Source organism: Arachis stenosperma, chromosome 1 (assembly GCF_014773155.1).
Source record: "Arachis stenosperma cultivar V10309 chromosome 1, arast.V10309.gnm1.PFL2, whole genome shotgun sequence".
NCBI lineage: Eukaryota > Viridiplantae > Streptophyta > Magnoliopsida > Fabales > Fabaceae > Arachis > Arachis stenosperma.
Window position 1 is genome coordinate 54,933,775 of NC_080377.1, and position 24,954 is coordinate 54,958,728.

General features: G+C 37.9%; 1 protein-coding gene and 1 non-coding gene across 2 annotated transcripts in view; one reads left to right on the forward strand and one right to left on the reverse strand.

The window, feature by feature from the left end:
• LOC130979889 (uncharacterized) overlaps nucleotides 1-23,413 on the reverse strand; it is a gene marked incomplete at its 5' end in the record, with an annotated part of 29,955 nt that extends 6,542 nt beyond the window's left edge. Inside the window, 3 exons of the mRNA XM_057903438.1 lie at nucleotides 13,127-13,185; nucleotides 13,258-13,392; nucleotides 23,003-23,413. Of these exons, the coding sequence (XP_057759421.1) occupies nucleotides 13,127-13,185; nucleotides 13,258-13,392; nucleotides 23,003-23,413 (605 nt within the window). The remainder of the gene's footprint in view (nucleotides 1-13,126; nucleotides 13,186-13,257; nucleotides 13,393-23,002) is intronic.
• Nucleotides 4,522-4,629, forward strand: LOC130956674 (small nucleolar RNA R71). The gene has a single exon (XR_009077186.1). It is a non-coding gene; the product is annotated as a small nucleolar RNA R71 (small nucleolar RNA).
• Nucleotides 23,414-24,954: the final 1,541 nt, after the last annotated feature.

Genomic DNA, 24,954 nt, shown 5'->3' on the forward strand with positions numbered 1-24,954 from the left:
ATTAATTAGATGAGCGAGGCTTTTAGCTTTTTGTCTCTGAACAGTTTTGGCATCTCACTCTATCCTTTGAAATTCAGAATGGTTGGCTTCTTTAGGAACTCAGAATCCAGATAGTGTTATTGATTCTCCTAGTAGAGTATGATGATTCTTGAACACAGCTACTTTATGAGTCTTGGCCGTGGCCCAAAGCACTCTGTCTTCCAGTATTACCACCGGATACATTCATGCCACAGACACATAATTGGGTGAACCTTTTTAGATTGTGACTCAGCTTTGCTAAAGTCCCCAATTAGAGGTGTCCAGGGTTCTTAAGCACACTCTTTTTGCCTTGGATCACAACTTTATTTCTTTCTTTTTCTTTCTTTATCTCTTTCATTTTTTTTCTTTTTTTTTCGGTTTTTTTTTCGCTTGCTTCTCTTTTTTTTTTTTTTGTATTCACTGCTTTTTCTTGCTTCAAGAATCATTTTTAATGATTTTTCAGATCCTCAGTAACATGTCTCCTTTTTCATCATTCTTTCAAGAGCCAACCTTCATGAACCACAAATTCAAAAGACACATGCTCTGTTCAAGCATACATTCAGAGAACAAGAGTATTGCCACCACATCAAAACAATTAAACTGTTATAAAATTCAAAATTCATGCAATTCTTTCTTTTTTTTCTCAATTAAGCACGTTTTTATTCAAGAAAGGTGATGGATTCATAGGACATTCATAACTTTAAGGCATAGACACTAAGACACTAATGATCACAAGACACAAACATGGATAAACATAAGCATAAAATTCGAAAAACAGAAGAATAAAGAACAAGGAGATTAAAGAACGGGTCCACCTTAGTGATGGCGGCTCTTTCTTTTTCTTGAAGATCCTATGGAGTGCTTGAGCTCCTCAATGTCTCTTCCTTGCCTTTGTTGCTCCTCCCTCATGATTCTTTGATCTTCTCTAATTTCATGGAGGATGATGGAGTGTTCTTGATGCTCCACCCTTAGTTGTCCCATGTTGGAACTCAATTCTCCTAGGGAGGTGTTCAGTTGCTCCCAATAGTTTTGTGGAGGAAAGTGCATCCCTTGGGGCATCTCAGGGATCTCATGATGAGTGGGGTCTCTTGTGTGCTCCATCCTTTTCTTAGTGATGGGCTTATCCTCATCAATGGGGATGTCTCCCTCTATGTCAACTCCCACTGAATAACAGAGGTGACAAATGAGATGAGGAAAGGCTAACCTTGCTAAGGTAGAGGACTTGTCCGCCACCTTATAGAGTTCTTGGGCTATAACCTCATGAACTTCCACTTCTTCTCCAATCATGATGCTATGAATCATGATGGCCCGGTCTAGAGTAACTTCGGACCGGTTGCTAGTGGGAATGATTGAGCGTTGAATGAACTCCAACCATCCTCTTAGCCACGGGTTTGAGGTCATGCCTTCTCAATTGAACCGGCTTGCCTCTTGAATCTCTCTTCCATTGTGCGCCCTCTTCACATATGACTGTGAGGACTTGGTCCAACCTTTGATCAAAGTTGACCCTTCTAGTGTAAGGATGTTCATCTCCTTGCATCATGGGCAAATTGAATGCCAACCTTACACTTTCCGGACTAAAATCCAAGTAATTCCCCCGAACCATAGTAAGATAATTCTTTGGATTCGGGTTCACACTTTGATCATGGTTCTTGGTGATCCATGCATTGGCATAGAACTCTTGAACCATCAAGATTCCGACTTGTTGAATGGGGTTGGTAAGAACTTTCCAACCTCTTCTTCGGATCTCATGTCGGATCTCCGGATATTCACCCTTTTTGAGTGAAAAGGGGACCTCGGGGGATCACCTTCTTCAAGGCCACAACTTCATAGAAGTGGTCTTGATGCACCCTTGAGATGAATCTCTCCATCTCCCATGACTCGGAGGTGAAAGCTTTTGCCTTCCCTTTCCTCTTTTTAGAGGTTTCTCCGGCCTTGGATGTCATAAATGGTTATGGAAAAACAAAAAGCAATGCTTTTACCACACCAAACTTAAAATGTTTGCTCGTCCTCGAGCAAAAGAAGAAAGAAGAGAGTAGAAGAAGAAGAAATGAGGAGAAAGGGAATGGCTTTGTATTCGGCCAAAGGGGAGAGATATGGTGTTTAAGGTGTGTGAAAAAGAAGGAGTGAAGGAGTATTTATATAGGAGAGGGGGAGAGGGTTGTTCGGCCATTTGAGGGTGGGTTTGGGTGGGAAAGTGATTTGAATTTGAATGGAGGGGTAGGTGGGGTTTTATGAAGGATGGATGTGAGTGGTGAAGAAAAAGAGGGGATTTGATAGGTGAGGGGTTTTTGGGGAAGAGGTGTTGAGGTGATTGGTGAAGAAGAGAGAGAGAGTGGTAGGGTAGGTGGGGATCCTGTGGGGTCCACAGATCCTGAGGTGTCAAGGAAAAGTCATCCCTGCACCAAATGGCATGCAAAATCACGTTTTGTGCCATTTCTGGCGTTAAACGCCGGGCTGGTGCCCATTCCTGGCGTTTAACGCCAGGTTCTTGCCCTTTTCTGGCGTTTAACGCCAGTCTGGTGCCCTTTTCTGGCCTTAAACGCCCAGAATGGTGCCAGACTGGGCGTTAAACGCCCAACAGCTAACCTTACTGGCGTTTAAACGCCAGTAAGTGTGTCCTCCAGGGTGTGCTGTTTTTCTTCCTGTTTTTCATTCTGTTTTTACTTTTTTCATTGATTTTGTGACTTCTCATGATCATCAACCTACAAAAAAGATAAAATAACAAAAGGAAATAGTTAATTATAAAACATTGGGTTGCCTCCCAACAAGTGCTTCTTTAATGTCATTAGCTTGACAGAGGACTCTCATGGAGCCTCACATTTTCTCAGAGCAATGTTGGAACCTCCCAACACCAAACTTAGAGTTTGAATGTGGGGGTTCAACACCAAACTTAGAGTTTGGTTGTGGCCTCCCAACACCAAACTTAGAGTTTGACTGTGGGGGCTCTGTTTGGCTCTGTTTTGAGAAAAGCTCTTCATGCTTCTTCTCCATGGTGATAGAGGGATATCCTTGAGCCTTAAACACAAGGGATTCTTCATTCACTTGAATGATTAACTCTCCTCTATCAACATCAATCACAGCCTTTGCTGTGGCTAGGAAGGGTCTGCCAAGGATGATGGATTCATCCATGCACTTCCCAGTCTCTAGGACTATGAAATCAGTAGGGATGTAATGGTCTTCAACTTTTACCAAAACATCCTCTACAAGTCCATGAGCTTGTTTTCTTGAGTTGTCTGCCATCTCTAGTGAGATTTTTTGCAGCTTGCACCTCAAAGATCCCTAGCTTCTCCATTACAGAGAGGGGCATGAGGTTTACACTTGACCCTAAGTCACACAAGGCCTTCTTGAAGGTCATGGTGCCTATGGCACAAGGTATTGAAAACTTCCCAGGATTCTGCCTCTTTTGAGGCAGTTTCTGCCTAGACAAGTCATCCAGTTCTTTGGTGAGCAAAGGGGGTTCATCCTCCCAAGTCTCATTTCCAAATAACTTGTCATTTAGCTTCATGATTGCTCCAAGGTATTTAGCAACTTGCTCTTCAGTGACATACTCATCCTCTTCAGAGGAAGAATACTCATCAGAGCTCATGAATGGCAGAAGTAATTCCAATGGAATCTCTATGGTCTCATTTTGAGCCTCAGATTCCCATGGTTCCTCATTGGGGAACTCAATGGAGGTCAGTGGACGTCCAGTGAGGTCTTCCTCAGTGGCGTTCACTGCCTCTTCTTCCTCCCAGAATTCGGCCATGTTGATGGCTTTGCACTCTCCTTTTGGATTTTCTTCTGTGTTGCTTGGGAGAGTACTAGGAGGGAGTTCAGTAACTTTCTTGCTCAGCTGTCCCACTTGTGCCTCCAAATTCCTAATGGAGGACCTTGTTTCAGTCATGAAACTTTGAGTGGTTTTGATTAGATCAGAGACCATGGTTTCTAAGTCAGAGGGATTCTGCTTAGAACTCTCTGTCTGTTGCTGAGAAGATGATGGAAAAGGCTTGCCATTGCTAAACCTGTTTCTTTCACCATTATTGTTACTGAAACCTTGTTGAGGTCTTTCTTGATTCTTCCATGAGAAATTTGGGTGATTTCTCCATGAAGAATGTAGGTGTTTCCATAGGGTTCTCCTAGGTAATTCACCTCTTCTATTGAAGGGTTCTCAGGATCATAGGCTTCTTCCTCAGATGAAGCTTCCTTAGTACTGCTTGGTGCATTTTGCATTCCAGACAGACTTTGAGAGATCAAATTGACTTGTTGAGTCAATATTTTGCTCTGAGCCAATATGGCATTCAGAGTATCAATCTCAAGAACTCCTTTCTTCTAACTAGTCCCATTGTTCACAGGATTTCTTTCAGAAGTGTACATGAACTGGTTATTTGCAACCATTTCAATTAGCTCTTGAGCTTCTGCAGGCGTCTTCTTCAGATGAAGGGATCCTCCAGCAGAGCTATCCAAAGACATCTTGGATAGTTCAGAGAGACCATCATAGAAAATACCTATGATGCTCCATTCAGAAAGCATGTCAGAAGGGCACTTTCTGATTAATTGTTTGTATCTTTCCCAAGCTTCATAGAGGGATTCTCCATCCTTCTGTCTGAAGGTTTGGACTTCCACTCTAAGCTTGCTCAATTTTTGAGGTGGAAAGAACTTTGCCAAGAAGGCATTGACTAGCTTTTCCCAAGAGTCCAGGCTTTCTTTAGGTTGAGAGTCCAACCATATTCTGGCTCTGTCTCTTACAGCAAAAGGGAATAGCATCACTCTGTAGACCTCAGGGTCAACCCCATTAGTCTTGACAGTGTCACAGATTTGTAAGAACTCAGCTAAAAACTGATGAGGATCTTCCAATGGAAGTCCATGGAACTTGCAATTCTGTTGCATTAGAGAAACTAATTGAGGCTTAAGCTCAAAGTTGTTTGCTCCAATGGCAGGGATAGAGATGCTTCTCCCATAGAAGTCGGGAGTAGGTGCAGTAAAGTCACCCAGCACCTTCCTTGCATTGTTTGCATTGTTGTTGTTTTTGGCTGCCATGTGTTCTTCTTCTTTGAAGAATTCGGTCAGGTCCTCTAAAGAGAGTTGTGCTTTGGCTTCTCTTAGCTTTCTCTTCAAGGTCCTTTCAGGTTCAGGATCAGGCTCAACAAGAATGCTTTTGTCTTTGCTCCTGCTCATAAGAAAGAGAAGGGAACAAGAAAATGTGGAATCCTCTATGTCACAGTATAGAGATCCCTTGAAGTGTCAGAGGAAAAGAAGAGTAGAAGATAGAAGTAGAAAATTCGAACTTATCAGAGGGAATGGAGTTCGAATTTTGCATTAAGGGATAGTGTTAGTCCATAAATAGAAGGATGTGAGAAGAAGGGAAGTAATTTTCGAAAATTAAGTGAAAGATTTTGAAAACATTTTTGAAAAACATTACTTAATTTTCGAAAATGAAAGTGGAAAAGAAATAAGATGATTTTTTGAAAAAGATTTTGAGATTAGAAATCAAAAAGATTTGATTGAAAACTATTTTGAAAAAGATGAGGTTAAGAAGATATGATTGATTTTAAAAATATGTGATTGAAAAGATATGATTTGAAAACAATTTTAAAAAGATTTGATCTTTTTTTTTTAAAAAAAAAATTAGTAACTTGGCTATCAAGAAAAGATATGATTCAAACATTAAACCTTTCTCAACAGAAAAGGCAACATACTTGAAATGTTGAATCAAATCATTAATTGATAGTAAGTATCTTTGAAAAAGGAAGGGAATTGATTTTGAAAACATTTGATTGAAAAGATATGATTTGAAAAAGATTTGATTTTGAAAAACTTTGAAAACTTGAAAAAAATTTGATTTGAAAACAAAATTCTCCCCCTTGTGCCATCCTGGCGTTAAACGCCCAGAATGGTGCACATTCTGGCGTTTAACGCCCAAAACTATACCCTTTTGGGCGTTAAACGCCCAACCAGGTACCCTGGCTGGCGTTTAAACGCCAGTCTGTCCTTCTTCACTGGGCGTTTTGAACGCCCAGCTTTTTCTGTGCAATTCCTCTGCTGTATGTTCTGAATCTTCAATTCTCTGTATTATTGACTTGAAAAGACACAAATTAAAAATATTTTTGGATTTTTAATAATCAAAATGCAACTAAAATCAAATAACAATGCATGTAAGACACCAAACTTAGCAGTTTGTATACCACTGACACTAACAATATGAGAATGCATATGAGACACACAAAATACTTCAAGTCAATAGAATTCAAAGATTCGAGCAAGTAAATCATCAAGAACATCTTGAAGATCATTAAGACACATAACAATGCATGCAATTGACACCAAACTTAAGATGCGAGACTAGACTCAAACAAGAAATTTTTGGATTTTATGATTTTTTTGATTTTTTTGTTTTGTGTTTTTCGAAAATTAAGTGGAAAAAGATATCAAAATTCTTAATGAGAATTCCAAGAATCAGTGCAATGTTAGTCTAAGACTCCGGTCCAGGAATTAGACATGGCTTCACAGCCAGCCAAGCTTTCAAAGAAAGCTTCGGTCCAAAACACTAGACATGGCCAAAGGCCAGCCAAGCCTTAGCAGATCACTGCTCCAAAAGCAAGATTGATAAATATCAACAAGCTCTTGTGATGACAAGTTGAAACCTCGGTCCAATGAGATTAGACATGGCTTCTCAGCCAGCCAGACTTCAACAATTCATCATGAAACTCTAGAATTCATCTTCAAGAATTTTGAAAAAAAAAATACCTAATCTAAGCAACAAGATGAACCGTCAGTTGTCCAAACTGAACAATCCCCGGCAATGGCGCCAAAAACTTGGTGCTGTTGCCGGATCTTGGCACTGATGTTACCAAAAGCTTGCTCAAAACTTGAACAATCCCCGGCAACGGCGCCAAAAACTTGGTGCTGTTGCCGGATCTTGGCACTGATGTTACCAAAAGCTTGCTCAAAACTTGAACAATCCCCGGTCATGAACTCCAAAAACTTGGTAGTTCAATTCCATGGCATTACACAACTTCGCACAACTAACCAGCAAGTGCACTGGGTCGTCCAAGTAATACCTTACGTGAGTAAGGGTCGATCCCACGGAGATTGTTAGTATGAAGCAAGCTATGGTCATCGTGTAAATCTTAGTCAGGCAGACTCAAATGGATATGGTGATGAACGAAAATAACATAAAAGATAAAGATAGAGATACTTATGTAATTCATTGGTAGGAACTTCAGATAAGCGCATGAAGATGCCTTCCCTTCCGTCTCTCTGCTTTCCGACTGTCTTCATCCAATCCTTCTTCTTCCTTTCCATGGCAAGCTTGTGTAGGGTTTCACCGTTGTCAATGGCTACCTCCCATTCTCTCAGTGAAAACGATTGCATATGCTCTGTCACAGCACGCGGAATTCAGCTGTCGGTTCTCGGTCAGGCCGGAATAGAATCCATTGATTCTTTTGCGTCTGTCACTAACGCCCCGCCTGCTAGGAGTTTGAAGCGCGTCACAGTCATTCAATCATTGAATCCTACTCAGAATACCACAGACAAGGTTAGACCTTCCGGATTCTCTTGAATGCTGCCATCAGTTCTCGCCTATACCACGAAGACTCTGATCTCACGGAATGGTTGGCTCGTTTGTCAGGCGAGCACTCGGTTGTCAGGCGATCAACCATGCATCGTGCAATCAGGAATCCAAGAGACATTCACTAGAGCCTTGGTTGCTTGTAGAACAAAAGTGGTTGTCAGTCACCTTGTTCATAAGTGAGAATGATGATGAGTGTCACGGATCATCACATTCATCAAGTTGAAGAACAAGTGATATCTTAGAACAAGAACAAGCGGAATTGAATGGAAGAACAATAGTAATTGCATTAATACTCGAGGTACAGCAGAGCTCCACACCTTAATCTATGGTGTGTAGAAACTCCACCGTTGAAAATACATAAGCATAAGGTCTAGGCATGGCCGTGAGGCCAGCCTCCCAATGATCTAAGAACTAGATGTCCAAAGATGATCAAAGGATCAAAAACAATCCAAAGATATAAATAAAATAGCAAAAGGTCCTACTTATAGAAAACTAGTAGCCTAGGGTGTACAGAGATGAGTAAATGACATAAAAATCCACTTCCGGGCCCACTTGGTGTGTGCTTGGGCTGAGCAATGAAGCAATTTCGTGTAGAGATTCTTCTTGGAGTTAAACGCCAGCTTTTATGCCAGTTTGGGCGTTTAACTCCCATTTAGGTGCCAGTTCCAGCGTTTAACGCTGGGATTCCTGAGGGTGACTTTGAACGCCGGTTTGGGCCATCAAATCTTGGGCAAAGTATGGACTATCATATATTGCTGGAAAGCCCAGGATGTCTACTTTCCAACGCCATTGAGAGCGCGCCAATTGGGCTTCTGTAGCTCCAGAAAATCCACTTCGAGTGCAGGGAGGTCAGAATCCAACAGCATCTGCAGTCCTTTTTAGTCTCTGAATCAGATTTTTGCTCAGGTCCCTCAATTTCAGCCAGAAAATACCTGAAATCACAGAAAAACACACAAACTCATAGTAAAGTCCAGAAAAGTGATTTTTAACTAAAAACTAATAAAAATATACTAAAAACTAACTAGATCATACCAAAAACATACTAAAAACAATGCCAAAAAGTGTATAAATTATCCGCTCATCAGAAAGCATGGTAAATGGTAAGAAATAGTAAAATCTGCAACTACCCAATGCAAGAAATCAACAATAAACAAAGCAATTAACCATAAGAACATAAAAAAAACATCAATTGCATTAAAGGAAACCAAATCCAACAAGAGTTCGTCAATAAACTAAAAGGATATAAAAAGGGAAATTAACAAGAGAACTAAGAAGAACAAAGATGTAGGAATAAGAAATTATAAAAGAAACAAGATGAAAACAAAAAATTAAACCTGGATCTAAGATGAGAATAACCCTAAGAACCCTAATTCTAGAGAGAAGAAGGAGCTTCTGTCTCTAGAAAACTAACCTACATGATGCTAACCTAAAACTAATTGCTCCCCCTTTGTCCAAGCTTGAATTCTACATGAAATAGCCTTAGGAATGAGTTGGATTTGGGCCTGGGCAGCTCAGAAATCTCCCCCAACATTTTCACTTTAATGATGTCTCATGCCTACTGTGACGTGTACGCAAGGGCCACGCGTACGCGTCGTTTGGCTTTTTCTTCTCGCACGTACGCATCATGTCACGCGTACGCGTCGCCTGGTGACTTCATATTCACGCGTGCTCATCGATATATGCACTCCAAATTCTTATTTTTTCATGAATTCTCCACTTTGCATGCTTTTCTCTTCACTTCTTCTATCCAATACTTGCCTTATGAACCTGAAATCACTCAGCAGACATATCAAGGCAGCGAATGGAATTAAAGTGAATTAAAATTAGCTATTTTAAAGCCTAAAAAGCATGTTTTTACTCTTAAGCACAAATTAGGGAGAGTTTACAAAATCATACTATTTTAGTGAATAAATGTGAGATAAGTTGATAAAATTCTCTAAATTCAACACAACATAAACCATAAAATTAGGGTTTATCAAATCTCCCCACACTTAAACCAAGCATGTCCTCATGCTAAGAATAAAGAAGGACAAGAAAAGGGGGTATGAACATTTATTTAATGCAATCTATCTACATGAATGCAACTAAATGCAAAATGCTTCTACCTACTTGGTTAAAAATGAATCAATCTCTAAGAACATATATAAGCATGTAGGGTTCACATAGCATGATAATTCATGAATTCCACCAATTCAAATATCAAAATAAAGTACAAGTAGACTTGCAAGAAGAAAGCTCGTGAAAGTAGGGAACAAGGAATTGATGCGGGAACCTTCTGTCGCTTCGATCTTTACCTTTTTCTTTGTGAACTAGCTTATTTATCCTCGTCCATTCACAAAAGTGTGGGAATCCTTACTCATTTAACACTATACCCAGGGACGGATGCAACGATTCTTGCTCATTTGACACTGTACACGAGTTATACAACGCATTACTTCTGGGTAATGACCTAGTTTTAGCGCAATAACATCTTTGATTCATGTCATAAAAATTTGACTAAGTTTTTATGTTGGCTATCAAAAATCTAATCCTCCTCCTTTATCTGGATTTAGAACTGACTATGTATCACAAGTAGAACATAGGCAGAGTTATATATATATAAACTTGAATAGTCATATTTTTTAACACCATAATCACCTAACTCCGCAATCCTTATTTATTAGCATTACAAGCACTGAAACATCTAAAAAAATTTCTTACAAGCACTAAAACATATGACTCTTTACTTTCCTTCCGTACCATATTTTTAAGATTGTGTTCTCTACATTGCCCGAAAATTTTCTAATTAAAATTATAATTCTTCTTTGTTAGTATGTAACACAATTCATCTCACTATCTACTTCCATTTTTTAAAAGGAGATTAATCTTTTTCCTTTCACAAGTTTTGCATGTTAATTGCTAGATATAATATCCAGTTACTAAAAGGTTCAAAATGCTTACATTTTTTTTTAGAAAATAGGATTTCTCTAATAATTTTTATAAATTAAAAAAAATTATACCATGATTATTAATTAGTTAAGCTATTAAAATTCAAATAGATGAAGGATTAAAATTAGTTATGATAAGTCAACTTATTTCAATTAATAATAATATAATATGTAATAAAAAAAATAATAGGTTAATATTTAAATTAGTCCTTAAAAGATAAGACATTTTTTAAATTCAGTCTTAAAAGATTTTTTCAATCAAATTGGTCTTTCAAAGATTATCAATTAATTATATCTATCCTTCAGTTACTCCACTCATAATTTTTGTTAATGATTGATGATGTAAAATATTAAATGATAGCCTACATGCCACATAACATGTTCAATTAGACATTGACTAAATATATTTACAAAAATCTATAAATTTAATCACTAGATCATATTAGGTGTAAGATTTTTGTAATTGAAAAAATGACTAAATTAATAAATTTTCATAAATATATTTGGTCAATATCCAATTAGACATATTAAGTATTATATATGTTATCAATTAACATTTTACAACATCAATTTTTGAAGAAAATTGTCAATGGAGTGATTGGAGGACAAATATGATTAATTCGTAATAATTTTTGAAGAACTAATTTGATTGAAAAAATTTTTGAGGAATAAATTTAAAGAATGCTTTATCTTTTAAGGACTAATTTGACTATTAATCCAAAAAATAATTTACTCTTTAATAGTGAGAGAGTTAGATATATAACCATTGGCAGCAAGTCAGCAACAAATTATATAGATGTTACTGGTTACTACAGTAAAAAGGCGTGGAAGTGTGTTGTGTATATGTTATCTATTATTGAGTTGCTGGGCCCAAAATACTTGAGGATGTTGCTTGTATCTTTGTAGAATTTATTAGCTTGCTGTTGATAACACTATGCACTGGTTGTGTATCAATGATTATATGCATAGTGATGGGGTAAAAGTTAAAAAATGTATGCAAAGCACGGGCAAAGAAAAGTACATAGTTAATTGTCATTCAACGACCTAGTAGCATTCCCGGTCACCCTCCGACTGTTTGATATGTTGAAATTATTTAGAATGAATTTTTAAATTGATTTTTTATAACTGTTCTATTAAATAAATTATTATTTAATAAAAAAATGATGAATTGGTTTCAGTAACGTTTAGAATATCCTAAACAATTGTACAATAACAAAACTTCAATTATAAAAGAAATTAAGAAAGAATAAGAAGGCAAAGAGGCAAACTATCCATGAAGTAATGAAGATGTGCTTCTATGATAATATTGCCTCAACACAAGAAGTTGAAAGAACCCAATTGTTGAAATTGACAGGAAAAAGTGTAAAATTTATAGGACTTGCAGAAAATTACAAATAGCATATAGAAATTCAACGAAAAAAAAGCTACAAATGAAACTTTAAGAGGGAAGAAGAAAACTGAGAGAATGAAGAGCTTCTTTTTCTAAAACTAAAATTAATGAGTTGTTAGCAAATGAATTAGTCTTTCTCTTATTTCCTAGCCTGTACCCCTTGCTTCCTGCCAAGTGGGGGTCCAAAAGAGGGCCCAAAACTTGACTTACGTACATTAATTCTTCACGTGAGGCTCATCTTGCGTGGGCGAGATTTCATTGCATGGGCGACCATCTTTGCACCCGAAATTAAGAGTGTTGATGAATTGGGTTGTTTCGAATTTGTGGTGAAATGAGAATCGAACCAATTGAATTAAAATTAATTTAATTTTATATTTTTTTGTGTGTATTTAAATCAAATTAAATTGATTAAGAACGGGTTGATTCAATTTGGTTAATTAGGTATTTGATAAAACGGAAAATAAAAAAATTGAAAAAACATAAATTTTATTTAAAAAATTCTGTAAATATAATAAACATATAACAGACAGGGTTAGTTTTTTCCATTTTTAAAGTTGCAGAACACATATCAAAATCAACCTCAAAATTTTTAATTTTTTATACACTTTACAAGTACTCAGAAATTTGTGACTAACATGAGTTTCAATAAGAACTAAAAATTCAAAATTTCAACAAAAAATTAAACAGATAATAAAAATTGAACAAAAAAAGTTAACGTCTAACTAGGGGTGAACGCAGATCGGATTGGATCAGATATGGCCAAAATTTCGATCCGATCGCACTAAAATCATCGGATCGGATCAGATCTAATATCCGCAGTTTTTAAGGTTGGATCCGATCCGATCCGATCGGCAAATATTGCGGATCGGATCGGATATCAGATATCGGATATATCCGCAAAGCACAAAATATTTTTAAGAACTTATTTTTATTAAAAAATATCAATAAAATTCATTTTTCTATTCTTTTAAATATATTTACTCTTAAAATAATATTAAACATACTTTTCTTAAATAATAAATTAAAATAATACAACATATATGATAATTATTAGTTGAAATAAAACATAAAAAGAATATTTAATTATTTATTTCTTTATTTTTGCGGATACGCGGATATGCGGATAGCAACACAAAATCCACAATCCGATCCGATTAGTGTGCGGATCCAATCCGATCCGATCCGAAAGCCTTGCGGATCGAATCCATATCCGTAATTTTCGGATCGGATTCGGATAAACACCGCAGATATGCAGATCGAATCCGATCCATGAACACCCCTACATCTAACAACACATACCTCTACAAAATTGAACAGAGTAAAATTTGAACAACAAGAAATTAACACTTAACCTCAAAAAAATAGATCCTTACCTGATTGGAGAAGACGACTGCCACATATGGAGGAGACGATGTTATTGACGAGTAGACAATGTTGCTGACGAGGACGATGCTGACAGAGATGACAACACTACGGGAGAAGACGACGCTGACTGTTCCGAGAATTACCTGAAACGTGGAATTCGGACCGAACGTGAGATTTGGGTTGCCTCCGGGTGTCGGCTTCCGACCTTCAGATGTTGAGGTGCCACATTATTCGAGCTCCTCGTGTGGTTGGGTCGTGGTACCTGCAAGAGACTCCGATGCTTAAGTTAGCATGGGTTTTAGGCAGGCTTTTAGCAGAATTGGAATATGAGTTATATCTGGGGATTCCAGTGCATTTATAGTGGTTTTTGGTGATCTTCTTTGGGGGAAAAGATTCTTATCTTATCTTTCTTGTGGGTTAGATCATATCTTTTGGCAACCACCTTCTAGTAGGCGGTGGCCTTGCTGGTTTGGGCCTCTTTGGGCCTTCGGGTGGTCCTCCGAGCTCTTTAGGAAGAGATCGGTGGGAGTGAGAAAGCCGTCTTCGAAGTAGGTCCCCTGATGCTTTGCCGCCCTGGCCTTAAAGCTCGGGTTTAGGTTATGAACACTAACGAAGATGACGACATTGTTCCTGGCTTGCTGCAGAGTGCCCTCAACCTTCTGCCGTCATCGTGAAGAAGCCGCCGCCAATTTGCTAGGGTGAGTAACGGTGAAGAAGCTCTTCTAGGATTCTTTAGGGAGAGAAATACAATGGGGATGGATGGGGAGGCTGCAATTATTTTAAGGTTAGGTTAATGATCTCACTAAAAGTTATATATATATATATATATATATATATATATATATATATATATATATATATATATATATATTAAATTTATATTTTTTAATTTAATTAATAAAGGATTCAGGTTTATGGGTTAGTTTGTGTTTTACACCCCCAGAACCATTATCCAAACCAATTAACAGAGAGTGTCATCGGTTCGATTCGAATTCTACTCGATTACCTATTGGTTTCAGAACCAATTTAATTGGTTCGGTTCAAGTTCGGATGAGTAATTAGGTTACCCGAACCCGTGAACACCTTTACCCAAAATGTTTTATCACACCCGCGATTTTGTAACTATTTTTTGCGTTCGTTTTTTTCTTGGTATTATATCTTTGTCTTGTTGTTCAAATGCCATTAGAGTTACTTGAATTGGACCTTCATAGTTCGAATTATGATTCAATTATTACGAAGAGGTCAAGGTTTAAAATCATTAGAAATATTCATGGCACTAGTAAAATAGCTCCAAAGAATTTCACCTAAAATTCTTGTGAACTGGATAATATAATCAACATGAAACTTGTAGATCTTGAATTTTCCTTTTCATAGCTCCAAATTTGCTCCAACCCAATCACTATAGCTCTTTGTAATGCATTTTACTTTAATTGTGTGCTTATATTTCAATACAAAACTCAAACAAAACATATTATGGGCACATCAAAACTAATTGTATCTAAAATAAAGGAAAAATCGATACAATTTATCAATTATCACACTCGAAGGATAAAATACAAAGCCAAGTGATATTTCATGAGAAGCAGAAGAACATGACTTAGAATTTAGAAAATAAATACATTTATAACCAATCAATTTGGGTTCTACTATTGGACTTGATGTTTCTTCTAGGTTTACTTCTTATTCTTCGCTTTGCAATGCGTATTATTGGAATTTTCCGCTCGTGCATCCTTACTCGACCCATTTTAGAAAGTATTTATAGGCTTTTACATCATGCCAATTTTCTTGATGGTATTTATAGAATAACCGTGTGTCTAAAGAGACCCTTGAGTGCAAGGGTGATGAGTAAGGGAATCACCCTGCCTTGCAAATCTCATTGTATAATTGAAAAAGTGAGACACTTTGAAGTATGTAGAAGGTGTTCCATATTTCTTTGGATGGATATCGGTTGCACCTTGAGCTAACATCCTTGGAAGATAATTTTCGAAAGTAGTCATGGCTATTGTATTTAGCCTTTAGTAGGGACGAATCCAAAAATTCTAATATGGAAGGGCTGGATTTTAGATAATTTTTTCATTCTATAAAAATAATTAACATATAGTTATTAGAATTAATTTTTTTGAAAGAATTATCAATATATATATATATATATATTATATTTTTTTTATAATTTTATTTTTAATATGATAATTACATAAAAAAATATAACAATATTAGTAGTGCATTATAAAATTATAAAATACCAATAATTTATAGCGTGTTTAGTTAAAAATTATCACATATCTTATTAAATAAAATTAATTCTTTCAAAAATTTAAAAATAAATTATAAATTATTAATTATTTAAAAGACACAGTATCCTTATAGAATACAAGATATAAGATATCTTTATAATTTTTTTAACAACATAAATTTAAAAGAAAATTGAGTATTTTTTATAAGAAAATAATATTTAAAGTACATAATGTGATTACCAAAATATAACTACGTAAGTCATTATTAATATAATAATATAAATATTAAATATAATAATATAAAAAATAAATATAGAGATTATTATATAAAAACTACTTTAGAAAGTACAAAGACTTGAAGATATAATATTAAATTAGTTAAATAAAAAATATTAGTGAATTAAATAGTTAAGACATAAATTTATCACATAATAAAAAATAATACTTATAAAACTATTAAATTACATAATATTTTTTATTTTTTAAACACATCTTATATATAAATATAGATTCTTAAAATTTGAGAGGCCGAGACCACTACTCGTCCCCTTCTAGATCCGTCCCTAGTCCGCCCTTTAGTACTTTTCATCACTCTTCTTACTGGATATAGTTATATGCATGATCTTGAATTTTGTTTATAGTGTAGGTGGACCTTTTGGTGAGATTCTTTTGTTAAGGAGTTCCTTCTCAAATCTATTTTATCAGAATTATGAGCATGGATTGGAATGGGAGCCACTACCACAAAAACAGAGTTTAGTCACCAAATTTTAACTACGAATATTAAATTGTGATAAATAAAAATAAATGAGCGTGTCTTTTATTTATCACGAAATATTGTCTCAATGGCTAAAATTTAATCTTTTACCACAAACAATATTTTTTACTTACGTGTCATGACTATCCTGTCTTAAATAAATAAATTTTTTAAATAAATTTATTAATGTATAGTATCATTTTTTAAATATTTTGATATTGACATATATTTATGAAATTAAATCTAAAAATATAAAAAATAAATTTAGATAAAATAAAAAATTATAAAAATAAAAATAATATTCTAATATTTGAGTTAATTATAAATGTAAAATTTATTTAGCTAAAATAATATAATTTGAATAGATAATAAAAAGTTCAATAATTTTTAAGTATAAAAAAAATTTCAGTTTTTGTTAAAAGTAAATTATTTTATCATTTTTTGAATTTAAAAAAATGAGGATAAGTTAAAAAAATTTAGTCTATATTTACATGGATTAGTACTCATTATATATTTTTGTGAATACTATCCTCTTATTGTATGCATAATTATCTTTTTAAAAATTATTTTGTGAAATTATGAATTAAATTTTTTATTTATACTATTATTTAATTGGTATATTCCACTAATTAATTATTTTACAATTATTTTTAGTTATAAAAAAGTAATACTAATTAATTTATAAGTCACTTATATAAAAGTTTGCAATTTTATTAAGTAACAAAAAAATTAATTTGTAAAATTTCTTATAACAAATTTATGTGATAATTAATTTGTCTAATGTAATAAAATTTTAGTAGCTAATTTAATAATTAAAATTTATTAAACATTAAATCTTTTAGGTAAAAGTATTTACAAAACTTACTTAATGTATAACTCTTATTATATTGTTTCGTGTATAATTGATTAATAGGTAAATAATTAAATGATAATGCATTGTTTGAATCATCAACTATCAATCGTGTAACACCCTACCATACAGAGTCTTATGCTTAAGTCATAATTCAGAGATGGCAAGGTATTACGACCTCTAAAATAAAAATTTAGTACGTATAGTAATATGAATGATTGATTATAACTAGGAGCCTTTGTAGAAAAAGGGGTAAACAAAAACCGCAACTCAAAAGCGCATCACTCCGATCGATAACGTAACGAACAAGGATAAACCAACGCGAGATTATATATATACAAAGGAGTGTCAAAAACAGGAATATCAAGACTCAAGATCCGGCTGCGAAGATAACCGGTTCGAGCATAACAATATATACATATGATAAAATAAGGAAAACCCCAAAGGAAACCCAAAGGGACACAAACACATAAAACCTATTCTCCAAAATCTCCCATAAGAGGAGTCATCACAGTTTGTATTATTTAATGGAGATAAAAGTAGCTAAGCAAAACATATAAACCAAAACATAGTCCCCAAGAACAAGGAATCTTCGCAAATCTAGGAGTCTCCAGCATGCCTCAGCGGGAAACCTCACGTCCTGCATCTGAAAACCACAAAATCCGCATGGGTGAGAACCAGAGGTCCCCAGCATGGTAACAGATTCCACATATATAATACATAATAAATAGAGGAAAGCCGAAGGCAATCCTAGAACTTCCTCCAGATAATTCAAAGCTTATAAACAAGCTAAACCATATAAGGGCATCTGACTAAAGATTCTTCAGTCTAACTAATACTTCCCTTTCCAATTCCTTCAGACCTCCCAACCACCAGCAGGAGTATAATATATCAAACACAGTTATATCAGACAAGGAATATACAAATAGGAGCAGTTAAGACATTTAGACAATTAGCAAGTAATATGCAGTCAAATAGGCAATCTCAAACAATTCACATAGTATGCATATGATGAATGCCTGTCCCTAGTGGCCGATGATATCATCTTGTCGGTTATAGAGCCAACCCGACAAGTCCTGGTCGCTAGCCATTGGACTGTCCCTCTGTCGCGCATCCCCAACTCGAGTTATACTCGTTATAAACTTGATCATAAACATGATCCATATCCATCACCCTCACTGGTGAATATTTCGGGGGCGAGCTCATCCGGGTCTTTCACAGTGCCCGGCCACACTTACGACATAGGGTCAACAGAGTATCAAGTCTCAACCTGGAGCACGTGGTGGCTAGCCACTGCTACTACCCAGGGAACTCGTATCTCTGATAGTGGAAGTGCAAATCTCAATTATCAATAATTCAGCATAAACATGCATGAATTCTCATCCATGGATCAACATCCATATCAGCCATTCCGGCTCACGGTTAAATCCATAACCAGCCAATATTCATAGCATACACAGCTATTCCGGCTCATGGTTCAATCCAGAACCAGCCAATTCACAAATAATCACGGCCCTTCGGCCAATGGCATAACAAGCACTTCCACCACCATCCTCCGCATCTCACATAATCATCTTGATCCTCATTGATCATTCATATTTCCCTTGCTTCACTCGCAAGTTCCCTCATTCACTAGCCCCTTTCTAATAGCTAGGCATGTCATAATGATTTAAGACATAAATGGTGAGATCGGAGGCTTAGAAGTATGAGATTTGGCTTTTAAAACTCAAAAATCAACTTTGGGATGAAAACAGGGCCACGCGTACGCGCACTCCACGCGCACGCGTGGATGGCCTCAAAAACTCATCGACGCGCAAGCGTCATGCACGCTAACGCGTGGATTACAAATTTGCCAATCGACGCGCACGCGTCAACCACGCGTACGCGCGGGTGTTCTCGTGCCCCAGGCACAACACTGGCACAGTTCTGGCATAACTCTCTGGAAAATGGCTGGGCATTGGGTGCAGCACAATCGGCGCGCCCGCGCACATCACGCCCACGCGTGGATGGCACTTTTTCGGAAGATCGGCGCGCACGCGCCAGGTGCGCCCACGCGCAAGGGGTCATTATGCTAAAAATTTTCTAAGTTAAAAGCTGCAGAATTCACAGATTTACACCCCAATCTTCCAACGGACATAACTTCCTCATTTTAAATCGTTTTTCACCCGTTCTTCGAACGGCATAGACATCCCGGATCCAATTTTCATTTTTAAACAGATTTGGTACAAAACGGAGATCCGTAGTCCAAGTTATGTCCCGTCAAAGTATGCCCAAAAACCATATTTTCATACAAAACCACAATATGCCATTTTCAAAACAAACCATTTTCAACTCTTTTCAAAATCAATCAAAACATGCCAATTTCATCCCTTTTCTTTGAAATCAATCAAAATGTATCAAATTCAACATCAAGCCTCCTCAACTCACACATTGACACATTACCACAATTTACCAAAATCACTATCTCATCATTTTACCCCACTTCACCCAAGTGGCTCAAACTCAAACACATTGACATATCATATACTATTCCTCATGCCAATTCTCAACAACATCAATTCCAATAAATCATCATTGTACATAATCAATATCATACTCACCATCAACATGGTTCAACCCACAATTCAACCATAACCAATCATCAAGCATATATCACAACATGCATATTTCTCATACATCATACCACCAAGGCATCAATAAGCATCATCACATATATGACCACATTATATATCTCAATCATTCAACAACATCAACCATTCAATGCCTATCTTAGGGCCTCTAGCCTAAGTATTTCCTACCACATTACATATTAGATACGGGAAACCGAAACCATACCTTAGCCGATTTTCCCAAGCTCCCCCGGAGCACTTCCAAACCACTTATCCACAAGCTCTCAAGGCCTCAACACCTCCAAGAACAGATTTTTCACCACCAAACCCTTTCCAAGCTTTTCAAAGTCACCAATCAAGCTCCAATATCCACACATACACAACCTAAGCCACAACCATCATACCCATACACAACATCTCAAAACCTAAATATCATAAAATCACAAATTATACTAGGGTTGAGAATCTTACCACACCCAAGGTCCAAGGAGACAAGATTAACCTTCTCCTTCAAGAGAGTTGGGTCCTATAACATCAAAGAACCCAAAATCTCAACATTTTACCCATGAAACTCGAAAATAAGGGCTGGAATTTTGAACAGCAACACATGGCTTACCTCAAGATTAATTGTATGGGTTTTGTAGAACCCTCCGCGGTGAACGCGTGGCCGCAAACGGAGCGGCAATCGGAGCTCTAGATCAAAAGTTATGGTGGTTTGAAGATCAAGTGAGAGATAGAGGTTTGAGAGAGTGTTCTTCCCCCATCCCTTTACTTTTCAGCGTGTTTTTGAGTGTTGTGAGGAGAGAGAGTGCTGAAAACTAGGGTTTTGGTTAAGTTATGTTGGGCCAAGGGCCCACTTTGGGTCTGGTTGGCCCGGTTTGGCCCGTTCGGTCCAATCTTGGTCCGAATTCTATAAAATTGGTACCGAAATTCTCGTCTCAGTCTCCTCTATCACATTTAGCCATAAAAATCACATTTTAGGCTTTCCAGAATAAATTTTCATTTATGGGTTAATTAGCCGTTAATTAACCGGGTTTTACATTCTACCCACCTAATTGGGAATTTTGCCCACAAAATTCAAATGCAATTACCTGAGAATAAATGCGGATAATCCGTTCGCATCTCCGACTCAAGTTCCCAAGTGTGTTCCTCAACACCGCCTCGACTCCATGCCACTTTGACTAATGAAACATCTTTTTCACGCAACCGTTTAATACTAGTATCATCAATTCTGACTGGAGCCACTGGAAGCGTCAAATCTTCCCTTAACTGAACCGACTCAGGTTCCAACACATGGCTAGCATCGGGAGTGTACTTCCGAAGCTGCGACACGTGAAACACGTCGTGCAGGTTCGAGAGATAAGGTGGTAGAGCCATTCGATACGCCACCGGTCCAATCCTCTCTAGGATCTGAAATGGACCAATGTATCGAGGATTCAACTTCTTTGTCTTAATCGCCCTACCTCCTGTAGTTGGAGTAACCTTAAGGAAAACATGGTCTCCTTCCTCAAATTCTAAGGGCTTTCGCCTCTGATCGGCGTAACTCTTTTGACGACTCTGCGCCGTAAGTATCCTATCTCGGATTTTCTTGACTTGATCAGTAGTCTCAGCTATCATTTCCGGTCCCAACAAGCTTTTCTCTCCAGCTTCATACCAACATAGCGGAGATTGACATTTTCTCCTATACAAGGCCTCATACGGAGCCATACCGATGCTCGCATGATAACTATTATTGTATGCAAACTCCACTAATGGCATATACCGATCCCAACTCGCCGGTTGGTCCAAAACACAAGCTCTCAACATATCCTCTAGTGTTTGGATTGTCCTCTCAGATTGACCGTCTGTTTGAGGATGGTAAGCCGTACTCAAGCTTAATCGGGTTCCAAAAGCCTTCTGAAATGCACCCCAAAACTTTGAAGTGAAACGAGGATCTCTATCAGAGATTATAGTAGCAGGTACACCATGAAGTCTCACAATCTCCTTTATGTATAACCGTGCTAGCTCCTCAAGGGTGTAAGTCATACGAATGGGCAAAAAGTGAGCTGACTTCGTTAGTCGGTCCACAATCACCCAAATAGCATCAAAACCAGCCCTAGTCCTTGGCAATCCTGACACAAAGTCCATTGCAATACTTTCCCATTTCCATTGCGGAATCTCTAAAGGCTGCAACATACCGGCAGGCTTTTGATGTTCAATCTTTACCTTTTGACAAGTTAAGCACTTTGAAACATATTCCGCCACATCGTTCTTCATACCCGGCCACCAAAACATCGCCTTCAAATCATGGTACATCTTAGTACTTCCCGGGTGAATGGAGAATCCGCTTTTGTGTGCCTCCTTTAAGATATCTTGCCTCAAAGTGCCAACATCCGGTACAATGATCCTACCCTTGAATCTCCATAACCCATCTTTTTCTTCCGACACTCTCCACTGTTTTCCTTGCTCAATGGCCGGTAACACCTTCCATAACGCTTCATCATTTTGATGAGCCTTTAGGAGTTCGGACTTAAAGTCACTTGAGATTTCTAATCGGCTCAAACATAAAGTTCCGGATACTTCTCGAGCACCAATTTTAAGACTCTCGAATCCTTTGAGCAACTTCTCCTCTTGAAGCATCATCCAAGCCGCATATAATGACTTCCGACTCAACGCATCTGCCACTACGTTTGCCTTTCCCGGATGGTAATGCAACTCAAAGTCGTAGTCCTTCAACAATTCCATCCACCTCCTCTGCCTCATATTAAGCTCTTTCTGATCAAAGAGATACTTCAAGCTCTTATGATCAGAGAAAACTTGGAACTTAACCCCATAGAGATAATGCCTCCACACCTTCAAGGCAAACACAACCGCAGCGAGTTCCAAATCGTGCGTAGGGTAACTAACTTCATGAGGTCTCAACTGTCATGAGGCATACGCCACCACATTATGGTGCTGCATCAGCACGCACCCTGGACCCTTCAATGAGGCATCACAATACACCTCAAATGGCTCGTTCGGCTCGGGTAACACTAACACAGGTGCAGTAGTCAACTTTTTCTTCAACGTCTGAAAGCTCTCCTCGCATTCAGGAGTCCAAACAAACGGAGTGTCTTTGCGGGTTAACTTTGTCATTGGCAAAGCTATCTGTGAAAAGCCTTTGATAAACCTTCGGTAGTAGCCAGCTAAACCCAGAAAACTCCTTATCTCCGTTATGGTAGTTGGTTGTTTCCAATCCATCACCGCCTCCACCTTAGTTGGATCTACGGCTATTCCCTTCTTACTCACCACATGGCCCAAAAACTTCACCTCACTCTTCCAAAACTCACACTTAGACAGTTTTGCATAAAGTTTCTTCTCCTTTAGAATCTGCAACACGGTCCTCAAGTGTTCCGCATGCTCTTCTTCAGTCTTGGAATAAATCAGTATGTCATCAATGAAGACAACAACAAATTTATCCAGAAACGGACGGAAGACTCTATTCATGTAATCCATGAATACCGCAGGAGCGTTCGTCAACCCAAAAGACATTACAGTGTACTCGTAATGACCATAACGAGTCCTAAAAGCGGTCTTAGGGATATCCTCACCCCTCACCCTTATCTGGTGATAACCGGATCGCAAATCAATCTTGGAGAAAACTCCAGCTCCTTGTAACTGATCCATGAGATCATCAATCCTCGGCAATGGGTACTTATTCTTTATTGTAACCTTGTTCAGCTGCCTGTAATCCACACAGAGCCGCATACTCCCATCCTTCTTCTTCACCAGTAACACTGGAGCACCCCACGGAGAGACACTTGGTCGTATGAAATTCTTTCCCAACAAATCCTCTAACTGAGATTTTAACTCGTTCATCTCTAACGGTGACATCCTATAAGGAGCACTTGAGATTGGTCCCGCCCCGGGCACCAACTCAATAGCAAACTCAACCTCTCGGTTAGGTGGAAACTCATCAATATCATCGGGAAACACTTCCGGAAACTCACACACAACCGGAATTTGCTCCAACCTTTGATCATCACCTGAAACACCCGCGGTTAACAACATGATACCCTGACTTTCGGTTCCAGAACAGTTCACCATCATCGAATTCAAGTAATAACTATTCACCACGACCGGCCCTTCTGTATCTTCCGGCATAAAGTACACCGACTTTGTAGAACAATCAAGCAGGACATGGTTCTTAGATAACCAATCCAATCCCAAGATAAGATCAAGACCGACCATCGGCAAGCAGACTAAATTATGAACAAAATCACGCTGCTTGAACCTAAAGGAAACTTCCGGGCATCCTAGCCTAGTTACCGTGGCTTCATGAGTAGCATTGTACACTCTTAGATCATAACCTAAGGTTACAATCTTCAACTCTAACTCATGGGCTTTCTCAAATGCAATGAATGAATGCGATGCTCCAGAATCAAATAAAGCATTTAAAGTTTGACCAGCCATTTCACAGTTACCTCGAATAAGTGTCTCGGATCCCTCAGCTCCTACAGCTGAAGTGGTGAACACCCGACCAGTCTGTTGTGCCTTCCCAGCACCTTGTTTCTGCCTCTCCGGACAACTGGCGGCTTTATGCCCCGCCTTTCCATAATTGTAGCATAAACCCCATCCGGCCTTGCATGGTACTCCCGGATGGTGACTTCCACACTTAGCACAAGCTTGTTCATTCTGAGGTTGCTTCCCAAACTTCTTCCCTTAGAAATTGTTGTTGTTGGGCCTCCTGAAAGAGCTTCCCCTCTTGAAAGACAGACCTCTAGGTGCAAAGCTCTTTCCTCGGTTCTGTGGGAATGAACCTTTGTGACTCCCTTTCTCAGCGGTTGCCCTTTTTACACACTCTTCAGCAACCCTACACTTGTTCACCAACTCGGAGAAAGTCCTAATCTCCATTGGTCCCACTGAACTGAAGATATCACTCCGGAGTCCTCCTTCATACTTAACACACTTCCATTTCTCATATTCCATCGGAGTCCCTTGGCACATACGGGAGAACCTAAACAGCTCCTCAAACTTGTCAGTATACTCTGATATGGACATAGTACCCTGCTTCAGCTGTAACAATTCAAGTTCCTTAGCCGTCCTAGCAAAAGTTGGAAAGTACTTCTTATAGAACTCTTCTTGAAAGACATTCCAGGTGATATAGTCATCACCCTGCTGCAGAAGACGTCGGATGCCTTGCCACCAATGCGACGCTTCACCTGTGAGCATATAGGTAGCAAACTCGACACGCTGTCCTTCAGGTACTACTTGTGCTTGCAGTGCTCACTCTATAGCCT